The sequence below is a fragment of the Heteronotia binoei genome, chromosome 1, assembly GCF_032191835.1.
Source record: "Heteronotia binoei isolate CCM8104 ecotype False Entrance Well chromosome 1, APGP_CSIRO_Hbin_v1, whole genome shotgun sequence".
NCBI classification, from domain to species: domain Eukaryota; kingdom Metazoa; phylum Chordata; class Lepidosauria; order Squamata; family Gekkonidae; genus Heteronotia; species Heteronotia binoei.
Window position 1 is genome coordinate 283,780,311 of NC_083223.1, and position 14,332 is coordinate 283,794,642.

General features: G+C 50.9%; 1 protein-coding gene across 1 annotated transcript in view; it reads left to right on the forward strand.

Moving 5' to 3' along the window:
• Window positions 1-981: 981 nt before the first annotated feature.
• The window catches only part of OTUD7B (OTU deubiquitinase 7B), a 28,327-nt gene continuing 14,976 nt past the window's right edge, over window positions 982-14,332 (forward strand). The window contains 5 exon segments of the mRNA XM_060256611.1: window positions 982-1,131; window positions 2,648-2,800; window positions 4,032-4,259; window positions 12,156-12,257; window positions 13,876-14,003. Of these exon segments, the coding sequence (XP_060112594.1) occupies window positions 1,047-1,131; window positions 2,648-2,800; window positions 4,032-4,259; window positions 12,156-12,257; window positions 13,876-14,003 (696 nt within the window). The 5' untranslated portion in view covers window positions 982-1,046.

Consider the following 14,332-nt stretch of genomic DNA (forward strand, 5'->3'; position numbering starts at 1 on the left):
TGAGGAGGGGCATGGGTCACCTCTGCAGGATCATGCCCCCCTCCTCCTCTGGGCATGCACAGATGGTACAGTCTATCAGGTGGATCGAGCTGCGCTTCCTTCAGAGTTGCCCCCCCCCCCCAACCTAGACATGGCCCCAGCTGCTCCCCTTGTGCTTTCTTTGTCCTTCTTGAGTGCCCCTGCAGAACGAGAGTCGTTTTATTGTTGGGCAGGGGGGCTCCGGCACCTCCCTTGGAGCTATCCAGGTGCCGCTGCGGCAGCCTCAGCTGTGGGCCTCCCCAGTGTGATGTGTCTGTGTGATGGGGGGCCTGCCCAGTTGTGATCACCCCCTCATCGGAACAGCTGTGTTGCATCAAAGGATGGGTGGGGCCGGGAAGGTTTTTCTCCATACACTCTGCTGAATTAGTGGTTCAGCTTTTCAGGTGAGCTTTTGGCTTGGGCGCAAAGAATTTCGCCTTCTCGGCCTTGCTGCTCCGGTCCCTAAGATGGGGTCATCCCTCCTTCCCCCTTGGGCCTAGGCAAGGAGAAAACCCTCTTGGGTTTATCGATTTCCAAAATGTAGGCAGTGCTTTGACTCAGCCCAGTTCAGCACGTTCTGAGTCAAGCCCTTCGTCTATCACGGTCGGCGTTCTGCCCTCTGGCTGGCGGTCGCTTCTCGGGATCTCAGAGGCCTTTTGCATCACCTGCATTCTGGTCCTCTTCTCTGGAGAGGCTGCCGGGGCTAGAACTGGAACAGTCTGCCTGCCAAGGAGATGCTCTGCTCCTGAGCTGTGGACCTGTCCCCCGCCCCGCCCCAAAGCAGGTTTTATCTTCAGAGCCCCCCTGTGAAGTCAGTGACTGGGCCCAGGGCACCCAGCAAGCTCCCGTGGCAGTTCCAGGTCCCCCGGCCCACCTGCCACTCCGTTCAGCCTCTTGGTGTTTTGTGCTGTTGATGTCCTGTGTTGGTAACCAGGAGGTTTGTGCTTTGTTTTCCTCAGCAGACTAGAGAGCAAGCCTGGATCGATGTCCCACCCATTCCCACCCACCTGCAAAGACTTTATGATCGCATGACCCTGGATATGGATGTCGTCCTATCGAATTTTGTGCGCTCAACAGGGGCAGAGCCAGGTTTGGCAAGAGACTTACTGGAAGGTAGGAAAAGATTTCTGTGTGTGTGTGTGTGTGTGTGTGTCTCTCTCTCTCTCTGTCTGTATCTCTCTTTCTCTGTCTCTCTCTGCCTCTCTCTGCCTGTCTCTGTTTCTCTCTGTCTCTCTCTGCCTGTCTCTCTCTCTCTCTCTGTGTCTCTCTCTTTCTGTGTCTCTCTCTCCCTGTTTCTCTGTCTGTCTCTCTGTGTCTCTGTCTATCTCTGTCTCTCTCTTTCTCTCTGCCTGTCTCTGTCTCTCTGCCTGTCTCTCTCTCTCTGTCTCTCTGCCTGTCTCTGTCTGTCTCTGTCTGTCTCTGTCTATCTCTCTCTGTCTGTGTCTCTGTCTCTGTCTCTCTCTCCCTGTCTCTCTCTGTCTCTCTGCCTGTCTGTCTCTCTCTGCCTGTCTTTGCCTGTCTCTCTCTGTCTCTCTCTCTGTCTGTCTCTCTCTGTGCCTGTGTCTCTGTCTCTCTGTCTGTCTCTCTGTTTGGTGTAGTGGTTAAGTGTGCGGACTCTTATCTGGGAGAACCGGGTTTGATTCCCCACTCCTCCACTTGCACCTGCTAGCATGGCCTTGGGTCAGCCATAGCTCTGGCAGAGGTTGTCTTTGAAAGGGCAGCTGCTGTGAGAGCCCTCTCCAGCCCCACCCACCTCACAGGGTGTCTGTTGTGCGGGAGGAAGGTAATGGAGATTGTGAGCCGCTCTGAGACTCTTTGGAGTGGAGGGTGGGATATAAATCCAATATCTTCATCTACCTCACAGGGTGTCTGTTGTGGGGGAGGAAGGTAAAGGAGATTGTGAGCCGCTCTGAGACTCTTTGGAGTGGAGGGCGGGATATAAATCCAATATCTCTCTGTCTCTCTCTGTCTCTCTGCCTGTCTCTGTCTGTGTATCTCTCTCTCCCTGTCTCTCTGTCTCTCTCTCTGTCTGCCTCTTTCTGTCTCTGTCTTTCTCTCTGTCTCTCTCCCTGTCTTTCTGTCTGTCTCTGTCTGTCTCTCTCTCTGTGTCTCTCTCTGTCTGTGTCTCTCTCTCCCTGTTTCTCTGTCTGTCTCTCTGTGTCTCTGCCTGTCTCTGTCTCTCTGTTTGTCTCTGCCTGTCTCTGTCTCTGCCTGTCTCTGTCTCTCTCTCTCTGTCTGTCTCTGTCTCTGCCTCTCTATCTGTCTCTTTCTGTCTCTGTCTTTCTCTCTGTCTCTCTCTCTCCCTGTCTTTCTGCCTGTCTCTGTCTCTCTGTTTGTCTCTGTCTGTCTCTGTCTCTCTCTGTCTCTCTGCCTGTCTCTGTGTGTCTGTCTCTGTCTTTCTCTCTGTCTCTCCCTCTCCCTGTCTTTCTGTCTTTGTCTCTGTCTCTCTCTCTCTGTCTGCCTCTGTCTCTCTGAGTCTGTGTCTGTTCCTGTCTCTCTCTCGTTTTGCACAGTAGACTCTCCCCAATTTTTCCCCTCTTACCTCAAGACAGTTCTGCCAAAGGTGTTGTTTACAGTCCTTGGAAAGTTGGAGCTGCTTTCCTTACGGTGAACCTTGTTGCCTCCCCAGGGAAGAACTGGGACCTGACCGCAGCCCTGAGCGACTTTGAGCAGCTGCGGCAGGTTCACGCGGGGAGCCTCTCCCACCCCTTCAAGCCTGTGGAAAAGGAGGCTGTGCGGCCACCCCGGCCCCTGCTGCAGCGCCAGGATGACATTGTCCAGGGTAAGCGCCATCTCTTCAGTGGGGAAGGGAGGGCGGCTGGCTGGCTGGCAAGTGGCCTGTCTTGGCTGGAAGATGGAGAGAAGCTGCTGCAACAGACAGCTTGGGTGGGCCCTGCATTTTTTTTTTAAAAATAAACTCTTATTTTAAGTTTGGGGCTCTTTAGCTTGGAGAAACGTCGACTGCGGGGTGACATGATAGAGGTTGACAAGATTATGCATGGGATAGAGAAAGTAGAGAAAGAAGTACTTTTCTCCCTTTCTCACAATACAAGAACTCATGGGCATTCAATGAAATTGCTGAGCAGACAGGTTAAAACGGATAAAAGGAAGTCCTTCACCCAAAGGGTGATTAACATGTGGAATTCACTGCCACAGGAGGTGGTGGCAGCTGCAAGCATGGCCACCTTCAAGAGGGGTTTAGATAAAAATGGAGCAGAGGTCCATCAGTGGCTATTAGCCACAGTGTGTGTGTGTGTGTTTATAAATTTTTTGGCCCCTGTGTGACCCAGAGTGTTGGACTGGAGGGGCCGTTGGCCTGATCCAACATGGCTTCTCTTATGTTCTTAAGTTTTCATTTAAAAATACCATACAGCAAAATGTGTCTCAGCGGCAGAGCTAAACGTCCGCTTTCCCACATTAACATCCATACCCCACCTTCTGCAGTGTGAATAAACTGGGCAGCTGTTCCACATGCTGGCCAGGAGAAGGCACGGTGTCCCCACCCCCCTTTCTCACGGCTTTGAAGTGAAGGCCATGATTCTTGGGGCTTCCTCATTCCTCGCAGCACCGCCTGATCTGGGCGGCCGAGGCGACCCTCTTCTCATCCGCTCTCAGGCAGGCCTGCTTCGTGCTGGGGTGGGAGACCACCAAAGGATTCCAGATTTGCTCTGCAGGGGCAGGCAATGGCCAACCGCCTCTTTATATCTTTTGCCATGGCCTGGATAGCCCAGGCTAGCCTGATCTCATCGGATCTCAGAACCTAAGTAGGGTCAGCTCTAGTTACTACTTGGATGAGGGACCTCCGAAGAAGTCCCGTGAAGAGGCAGGCAGCTGCAACCACCTTGGTTCATCTCCTGCCTTGAAAACCGTGGGGTTCTCCTAAGCCGCTTCTACCTTGAGGTACTTTCCACCACCGAAATACACCCAGCGAAGACGGCAGCTTCCTACGGTGTCCCTGTGGTTCTGCACGGCTCTAAACAGGTTCCCTTCCCTCCCCCCTTGTCTGTCTGCAGAAAAGCGCCTTTCCCGCGGGATCTCGCACGCGAGCTCCACCATCGTCTCTCTGGCTCGCTCCCACGTCTCCAACAACAGCAGCGGCGGCGGCAGCAGCGAGCACCTCTTGGAGACGCCGATCTGCACCTTCCAGTTGCCTGACCTCACCGTGTACAACGAGGAATTCCGCGGCTTCATAGAGCGGGATCTCATTGAACAGTCCATGTTGGTGGCGCTGGAGCAGGCTGGTAAGCGTGGCCTCGTGTTAACCCATTCGGGCGAGAAGCTCCACAACAGACGCCCTGGTCCTTGGCACCTGGTGGGTCTTGCATGTGCTGAGGCACTGTCATAGAAATGCAGTCTGCTTATGCTCAGGGGAAGCCTCTCCCTTACTGCTTTGCTGTTCTTTGCTTCTGGCCACCGCACCTCAATAAAGATATTATAACAGTTTAGTATAGTGGTTAAGTGTGTGGACTCTTATCTGGGAGAACTGGGTTGGATTCCCCACTCCTCCACTTGCACCTGCCGGAATGGCCTTGGGTCAGCCAGAGCTCTCTTATCTGGGAGCAGAGGTCCATCAGTGGCTATTAGCCACAGTGTGTGTGTGTGTGTATAAATTTTTTGGCCACTGTGTGACACAGGGGTTAGACTGGATGGGCCATTGGCCTGATTCAACATGGCTTCTGTTATGTTCTCATGTCTAGGGCAGTGATTCTCTGTCTTCTAGGTGCTTGAGGGGGGCACAGTGGGAGGGCTTATAGTGTCCTGACCACACTGATGGACCTCCTGATGGCGCCTGGTTTTTTTTGGCCACTGTGTGACACAGAGTGTTGGACTGGATGGGCCATTGTCCTGATCAAACATGGCTTCTCTTATGTGATACAGAGTGTTGGACTGGATGGGCCATTGGCCTGATCCAACATGGCTTCTCTTATGTGATACAGAGTGTTGGACTGGATGGGCCATTGGCCTGATCCAACAGGGCTTCTCTTATGTTTTTATGTGACACAGAGTGTTGGACTAGATGGGCCATTGGCCTGATCCAAAATGGCTTCTGTTATGTTCTTATGTGACACAGAGTGTTGGACTGGAGGGGCCATTGGCCTGATCCAACATGGCTTCTCTTATGTTCTTATGTGACACAGAGTGTTGGACTGGATGGGCCATTGGCCTGATCCAACAGGGCTTCTCTTATGTTCTTATATGACACAGAGTTTTGGACTTGATGGGCCATTGGCCTGATCCAACATGGCTTCTCTTATGTTCTTATGTGACTCAGAGTGTTGGAATGGATGGGCCATTGACCTGATCCAACATGGCTTCTGTTCTTATGTGACACAGAGTGTTGGACTGGAGGGGCCACTGGCCTGATCCAACAGGGCTTCTCTTATGTTCTTATGTGACACAGAGTGTTGGACTGGAGGGGCCATTGGCCTGATCCAACAGGGCTTCTCTTATGTTCTTATGTGACACAGAGTGTTGGACTGGAGGGGCCATTGGCCTGATCCAACAGGGCTTCTCTTATGTTCTTATGTGACACAGAGTGTTGGACTGGATGGGCCATTGGCCTGATCCAACAGGGCTTCTCTTATGTTCTTATGTGACACAGAGTGTTGGACTGGAGGGGCCATTGGCCTGATCCAACAGGGCTTCTCTTATGTCCTTATGTGACACAGAGTGTTGGACTGGAGAGGCCATTGGCCTGATCCAACAGGGCTTCTCTTATGTTCTTATGTGACACAGAGTGTTGGACTGGATGGGCCATTGGCCTGATCCAACAGGGCTTCTCTTATGTTCGTATATGACACAGAGTTTTGGACTTGATGGGCCACTGGCCTGATCCAACATGGCTTCTCTTATGTGACACAGAGTGTTGGACTGGATGGGCCATTGGCCTGATCCAACAGGGCTTCTCTTATGTTCTTATGTGACACAGAGTGTTGGACTGGATGGGCCATTGGCCTGATCCAACAGGGCTTCTCTTATGTTCTTATGTGACACAGGGGGTTGGACTGGATGGGCCATTGGCCTGATCCAACATGGCTTCTGTTATGTTTTGTGTGACACAGAGTGTTGGACTGGAGGGGCCATTGGCCTGATCCAACATGGCTTCTCTTATGTGACTCAGAGTGTTGGAATGGATGGGCCATTGACCTGATCCAGCATGGCTTCTCTTCTGTTCTTATGAGACACAGAGTGTTGGACTGGATGGGCCACTGGCCTGATCCAACAGGGCTTCTCTTATGTTCTTATGTGACACAGAGTGTTGGACTGGAGAGGCCACTGGCCTGATCCAACAGGGCTTCTCTTATGTTCTTGTGTGACACAGAGTGTTGGACAGGAGGGGCCATTGGCCTGATCCAACAGGGCTTCTCTTATGTTCTTATGTGACACAGAGTGTTGGACTGGATGGGCCATTGGCCTGATCCAACAGGGCTTCTCTTATGTTCGTATATGACACAGAGTTTTGGACTTGATGGGCCACTGGCCTGATCCAACATGGCTTCTCTTATGTGATACAGAGTGTTGGACTGGATGGGCCATTGGCCTGATCCAAAAGGGCTTCTCTTATGTTCTTATGTGACACAGAGTGTTGGACTGGATGGGCCATTGGCCTGATCCAACAGGGCTTCTCTTATGTTCTTATGTGACACAGGGGGTTGGACTAGATGGGCCATTGGCCTGATCCAACATGGCTTCTGTTATGTTTTGTGTGACACAGAGTGTTGGACTGGAGGGGCCATTGGCCTGATCCAACAGGGCTTCTGTTATGTTCTTATGTGACACAGAGGGTTGGACAGGAGAGGCCATTGGCCTGATCCAACAGGGCTTCTCTTATGTGACACAGAGTGTTGGACTGGATGGGCTATTGGCATGATCCAACATGGCTTCTCTTATGTTCTTATGTGACTCAGAGTGTTGGAATGTGGACAAAGGAGACCCGATAGATGTTGTTTACCTTGACTTCCAGAAAGCTTTTGATAAAGTTCCTCATCAAAGGCTCCTTAGAAAGCTTGAGAGTCATGGAGTAAAAGGACAGGTCCTCTTGTGGATCAAAAACTGGCTGAGTAATAGGAAGCAGAGAGTGAGTATAAATGGGCAGTCTTCGCAGTGGAGGACGGTAAGCAGTGGGGTGCCGCAGGGCTCGGTACTGGGTCCCATGCTCTTTAACTTATTCATAAATGATTTAGAGTTGGGAGTGAGCAGTGAAGTGGCCAAGTTTGCGGATGACACTAAATTGTTCAGGGTGGTGAGAACCAGAGAGGATTGTGCGGAACTCCAAAGGGATCTGTTGAGGCTGGGTGAGTGGGCGTCAACGTGGCAGATGCGGTTCAATGTGGCCAAGTGCAAAGTAATGCACATTGGGGCTAAGAATCCCAGCTACAAATACAAGTTGATGGGGTGTGAACTGGCAGAGACTGACCAAGAGAGAGATCTTGGGGTCATGATAGATAACTCACTGAAAGTGTCAAGACAGTGTGCGTTTGCAATAAAAAAGGCCAACGCCATGCTGGGAATTATTAGGAATGGAATTGAAAACAAATCAGCCAGTATCATAATGCCCCTGTATAAATCGATGGTGCGGTCTCATTTGGAGTACTGTGTGCAGTTCTGGTCGCCGCACCTCAAAAAGGATATTATAGCATTAGAGAAGGTGCAGAGAAGGGCAATTAGAATGATTAAAGGGCTGGAGCACTTTCCCTATGAAGAAAGGTTGAAACGCTTGGGACTCTTTAGCTTGGAGAAACGTCGACTGCGGGGTGACATGATAGAGGTTTACAAGATAATGCATGGGATGGAGAAAGTAGAGAAAGAAGTCCTTTTCTCCCTTTCTCACAATACAAGAACTCGTGGGCATTCGATGAAATTGCTGAGCAGACAGGTTAAAACGGATAAAAGGAAGTACTTCTTCACCCAAAGGGTGATTAACATGTAGAATTCACTGCCACAGGAGGTGGTGGCGGCCACAAGTATAGCCACCTTCAAGAGGGGTTTAGATAAAAATATGGAGCACAGGTCCATCAGTGGCTATTAGCCACAGTGTATGTGTGTATATAACATTTTTGCCACTGTGTGACACAGAGTGTTGGACTTGATGGGCCGTTGGCCTGATCCAGCATGGCTTCTCTTATGTTCTTATGGAATGGATGGGCCATTGACCTGATCAAACATGGCTTCTGTTCTTATGTGACACAGAGTGTTGGAGTGGAGGGGCCATTGGCCTGATCCAACATGGCTTCTGTTCTTATGTGACACAGAGTGTTGGACTGGAGGGGCCACTGGCCTGATCCAGCATGGCTTCTCTTATGTTCTTATGGAATGGATGGGCCATTGACCTGATCAAACATGGCTTCTGTTCTTATGTGACACAGAGTGTTGGACTGGAGGGGCCATTGGCCTGATCCAACATGGCTTCTGTTCTTATGTGACACAGAGTGTTGGACTGGAGGGGCCACTGGCCTGATCCAACAGGGCTTCCCTTATGTTCTTATGTGACACAGAGTGTTGGACTGGAGGGGCCATTGGCCTGATCCAACAGGGCTTCTGTTATGTTCTTATGTGACACAGAGGGTTGGACTGGAGAGGCCATTGGTCTGATCCAAGAGGGCTTCTCTTATGTTCTTATATGACACAGAGTGTTGGACTGGATGGGCTATTGCCCTGATCCAACAGGGCTTCTCTTCTTATGTTCTTTCTTAAAAATAGTGCAGCTCCAAGAAATGGCAGCCAGGCCGTGAGATAGGGGGCAGACCCTTTCAACCGGTTTGACTTGTATGTGGCTTTGTCCTGTGTCCTTGCACGCCCTGTGATTGGCCAAAGCCAGGCTCTGCTGACGCTGCGAGGCGGCCTGTCTGATTGGGAGCTGTGCACAGCAGGGTAGTTTGTCCTCTGCTCAAGGTTGGGAGGAGTGCAGATTGTCGACCCCCACGGCTGCTTGGTGCAAACAGGCACAATTGGCAGCTGTTGCTCTGAGTTGCCCGGGGAACGCTAGGCAGGAGGGAAACATGATTCGGATGATGATTCATCGTGGGTAGTGCCTCTTTGAAGCCTCCTGGGAGCGTTCAGAGGTGCCCGTGGAATGTGGCTCCGTCACCCACAGCAGTTGTGGAGTCAGCTCTGCTGAGTCCCATAACAAATACTGGAACCAAACTCTCCATGCAAACAAACTCTCCATGCTAACAAGTTATTATAGCTGTTAAACAGTGCACAATTCTTTATAGTTATATCAACGCTTCCGTATTTTGCACAACCGTTTTGTGTTGACACCAGTGTAACAGACGCTTAACAGTGGTTGCAAACAATTTACCAAAAGAGCTGTGTGGATGCTGTATGAGTATGCGACTCCAATATGGTTGCAGCGCTTGCAGGTTTTCTCTGTGTTTGTCCCCTGACGGTATCGAATGGCTGATAAGTCCATTTCGGTTCTTTCTCAAAGGGATGTGAATTCTTTTGAGTATGCGGTGTCTTTGTTGGCGTCCTCTTCTTGCCCCACCGTATCTCACTGCACTGGCCAGCTCAATTAATCACGCTCCGCTTGTCCTTCTTTTGGCACCTCACAATTCAAGTGCTCTACTCAATCTTCACTACGCACAATGGCTTTCTCAAAAAAGCTGTAAAGAATTGTGTAAAGAGAAGCCATGTTGGATCAGGCCAGTGGCCCATCCAGTCCAACGCTCTGTGTCACATAAGAACATGAGAAGCCGTGTTGGATCAGGCCAGTGGCCCATCCAGTCCAACACTCTGTGTCACAGAAGAACATAAGAGAAGCCCTGTTGGACCAGGCCAGTGGCCCCTCCAGTCCAACACTCTGTGTCACAAAAGAACATAAGAGAAGCCATGTTGGATCAGGCCAGTGGCCCATCCAATCCAACGCTCTGTGTCACATAAGAACATAAGAGAAGCCATGTTGGATCAGGCCAGTGGCCCATCCAGTCCAACACTCTGTGTCACACAGGGGCCAAAAAAACCCAGGGGCCATCAGGAGGTCCATCAGTGGGGCTAGGACACTATAAGCCGTCCCATTGTTGCTCCCCAAGCACCAAGAAGACAGAGCATCACTGCCCCACACCTAAGAACATAAGAGAAGCCATGTTGGATCAGGCCAATGGCCCATCCAATCCAACACTCTGTGTCACACAGGGGCCAAAAAAACCCAGGGGCCATCAGGAGGTCCATCAGTGGGGCCAGGACACTATAAGCCCTCCCATTGTTGCTCCCCAAGCACCAAGAAGACAGAGCATCACTGCCCCACACCTAAGAACATAAGAGAAGCCATGTTGGATCAGGCCAGTGGCCCATCCAGTCTAACACTCTGTGTCACCCAGGGGCCATCAGGAGGTCCATCAGTGGGGCCAGGACACTATAAGCCCTCCCATTGTTGCTCCCCAAGCACCAAGAAGACAGAGCATCACTGCCCCACACCTAAGAACATAAGAGAAGCCATGTTGGATCAGGCCAATGGCCCATCCAATCCAACACTCTGTGTCACACAGGGGCCAAAAAAACCCAGGGGCCATCAGGAGGTCCACCAGTGGGGCCAGGACAGCAGAAGCCCTCCCACTGTTGCCCCCCCCCCCCCCCGCAAGCACCAAGACAGAACTTGTTAGCATGTAGAGTTAACACGGAGCATCCCTGCCCCAGACAGAACTTGTTAGCACAGAGAGTTTTTTGATATTACTGTTGAGTTCCATGGCACTGCTCTTGAGAGTGTGCTGCCAGCACAGCTGTGTTGGGTCTTGCGAGACACCTGGGCCAGTCTCCAGGTAAAAGGCATCTCCTGGCCTGCCTTTTCTGAGGGTGTCTTCTCCCCCTCACCTGTTGCTGTGGCTTTGGGTTAGATCCCCTGTGTTTTGACCCCTGACAGGGCACCTGCTCCGGCTGTTGCTCTGAGCCACTGTTCTAGGCACACCTCCTGTTTGCAGCAAGGAAGAAGAAGCCAACATTGGATTTATATTCTGCCCTCCACTTCAAAGAGTCTCAGAGCGGCTCACAATCTCCTTTCCCTTCCTCCCCCACAACAGAAACCCTGTGAGGTAGATGAAGATATTGGATTTATATCCCGCCCACCACTCCGAAAAGTCTCTGAGCGGCTCACAATCTCCTTTCCCTTCCTCCCCCACAACAGACACCCTGTGAGGTAGATGAAGATATTGGATTTATATCCCGCCCTCCACTCCGAAAAGTCTCTGAGCGGCTCACAATCTCCTTTCCCTTCCTCCCCCACAACAGACACCCTGTGAGGTAGATGAAGATATTGGATTTATATCCCGCCCTCCACTCCGAAGAGTCTCAGAGCAGCTCACAATCTCCTTTACCTTTCTCCCCCACAGCAGACAAGCTGTGAGGTAGATGAAGATATTGGATTTATATCCCGCCCTCCACTGCAAAGAGTCTTAGAGCGGCTCACAATCTCCTTTACCTTCGTCTCCTACAGCAGACACCCTGTGAGGTAGATGAAGATATTGGATTTATATCCCGCCCTCCACTGCAAAGAGTCTTAGAGCGGCTCACAATCTCCTTTACCTTCGTCTCCTACAACAGACACCCTGTGAGGTAGATGAAGATATTGGATTTATATCCCGCCCTCCACTCCAAAGAGTCTCAAAGCAGCTCACAATCTCCTTTATCTTCCTTCCCCAAAACAAATGCCCTGTGATGTATGTGGTGCTGAGAGGGCTCTCCCAGAAGCTGCCCTCATGCAGAATGCATGAATGAACCCCCTTCTTCCTAAGTATTTCTGACCGTGGGATTTTACCCAGCATAGTTCTAAGTTTGTCGAAGTTTGCCTTTCTGAAATCCAGCCTATAAGTCTGACTACATATAGCTTTCCCCTTCCCTAAGACTGTAAATTCCAAAATCACATGGTCACTACTGCCCAGGGTGCCCACTATTTCCACTTCTTCAGTCAATTCTTCCAAAATAGAGAATCAAGTCCAAAATAGCAGATCCCCTTGTTTCCTTCTCCGCTTTCCGGAAAAGGAAGTTGTCAGCAAGACAAGTCAGGAATCTGTTTGACCTTTCGTTTTGAGCAGAGTTGGACTTCCAGCAGATGACTGGGTAATTGAAATCTCCCATGATCACTGTGTCCCTTCTCTTGGAGGACTTGGATGTGTTCTTATGGCTGTGGTTTCTGCCTTGTCTAGGTCGCCTAAACTGGTGGTCCATCGTGGATCCAAACTGCCAGCGCCTGCTTCCCTTGGCGACGACCGGCGATGGGAACTGCCTGCTGCATGCTGCATCTCTTGGTAAGGCCCATCCAGGGTTACGCTGCAAGCTTCTCCGCCCCAGCAATGCTGGACAATAACCCATCTCTTTTTTTCTGATGCTCCCTGGAAATAGTAAAATGTTTCTCCTTTTTTCCCCCCAAATAGGTTTTGTATTAAAAAGAACATTAGCAAATAAGTATACTGGCTTGAAATATCTGCATTTCATATGATGTTTTAACGATAGCAGTTTCACCGACAGGTCACTGTGATGTCTGTGTTGAGATTTTATATCAGGGTGTATTCCTGTTCTTATTACATATTTCTTTTACGGCATGCTAACTCTCCTTTCCAGTATCGTTGTATTTGGAAATAGTTATTACAAGCAGGAGACCCATAAGGATTGGTGGTAGGAGGGAAATCCCATTTCTCCCTCCCTCACTCTTTCCTCTTTCCCTTCCCTGGAAGCCTCCACAGCTTCTCCTCTTTTCTGGTATCCTTCTCTCCATAACACGTACAAGTCGACCTGCTTTTATTTGCCTCATCTTCAGATTTCCCTCCTCTCCCTTGGAAAGCTCTCTGCGGTTCCAGACTTGGAGCCAGTTGCCAGGTTGGATCCACTTGGGTGGTGTGGAACAACCTCACTTTCCCTGTGACCCCCACACAAACCTCCCCCCACTCTTTCCTCTTTCTCCTACTACTGGCAACCCCATATCCTCCCCTTTCTATGATTTCTTTGCTGTTTCCCAGCCAGCCAAGCTTATATCAGCCTCTTCCACATGCAGCTATTTATTATTGAGTCCCTCCCTCCCTCCCTCCCTTCCTTCCTCCTTCCTTCCTTCCTTCCTTCCTTCCTTCCTTCCTTCCTTCCTTCCTTCCTTCCTTCCTTCCTTCCTTCCTTCCTTCCTTCCTTCCTTCCTTCCTTCCTTCCTTCCTTCCTTCCTTCCTTCCTTCCTTCCTCTTGATTTACAACCTGTCTTCCCCACCAAAGCAGTCTTTTCTCCCCCAGTGGAGACCCAGGGTGGATACACCATGGTCCCATCCTCCATTTTATCCTCATAACAACCCTGTGAGGTAGGCTAAGGGTGTGTGATTGGCCCAAGCCCACCTAGGAAATTGCCGTGGCAGCGTGGGGGTGCAAAGCCGGGTCTCCCAGTCTGAAACTTGACCCAGTACACCTCACTGTCTTTTGTGAGGTGGCCTCTGTTGAGCAGCAGCAAGGAGCCAGGCCTCGCTGAGTCATGCCAGTTCCATGGTAGGAAGTCACTCAGTGGCTGGTGCTAGGCCTGGCCATGATGAGCCCTTCCTCAAGGACCAAAGGAGCCCCAGAAAGGTCCCTGCTGCTCCCTCTTGCCTTTGACGGACAGAAACCAAGGCTTGGAGACTGCCAGTATTGTATGATTGCCTAGCAACCCCCGCATTAGCCACTGATAGGATGCACTGCCTATTGTCTAGTATGATGTTTTAGACTTTCAGGATTTTCTGCAAACTGGGTGTGTTCTACACTAGCTGTGTAGAAAGATCTGTCTTCATGGCTCCAGTCTCCATATTTAAGTATCTGCAGAAAGGGCACCGTTGAGAATTAGATACGTTGATTTCTGAAAAGATACACAAGGTCTAAAAGTGCCCTTAAGAACGTCCTTTGTGCATGTGCCCACAGGTATGTGGGGCTTCCATGACCGGGATCTGATGCTCCGCAAATCTCTTTACGCCCTCATGGATAAAGGTCTGGGAAGGGAAGCCCTCCGACGGCGCTGGAGGTGGCAGCAGACCCAGCAAAACAAAGAGGTCAGGCTGGGGCAGGGGTGGGGCGTGGGGAGGGGCTGCTCTGCCTCTGAGACCAATAAGAGGCTTCCTCTGGCTCAGCTGATCCCCCAAGGCCTGGCAGGAGAGCGGTGGGTGGTTCTGGAGCTCTGCAAACGGCTGTCCCGCCCGCACTGCGTCCTCCAAGAGGAGTGGATTCTCACATCCCTGTGTTCATCCCTGTCTGTTGCTTTATCAAGGTTTGGAGCCAGTTTGGTGTAGTGGTTAAGTGTGCGGACTCTTATCTGGGAGAACCGGGTTTGATTCCCCACTCCTCCACTTGCACCTGCTGGAATAGCCTTGGGGCAGCTGTA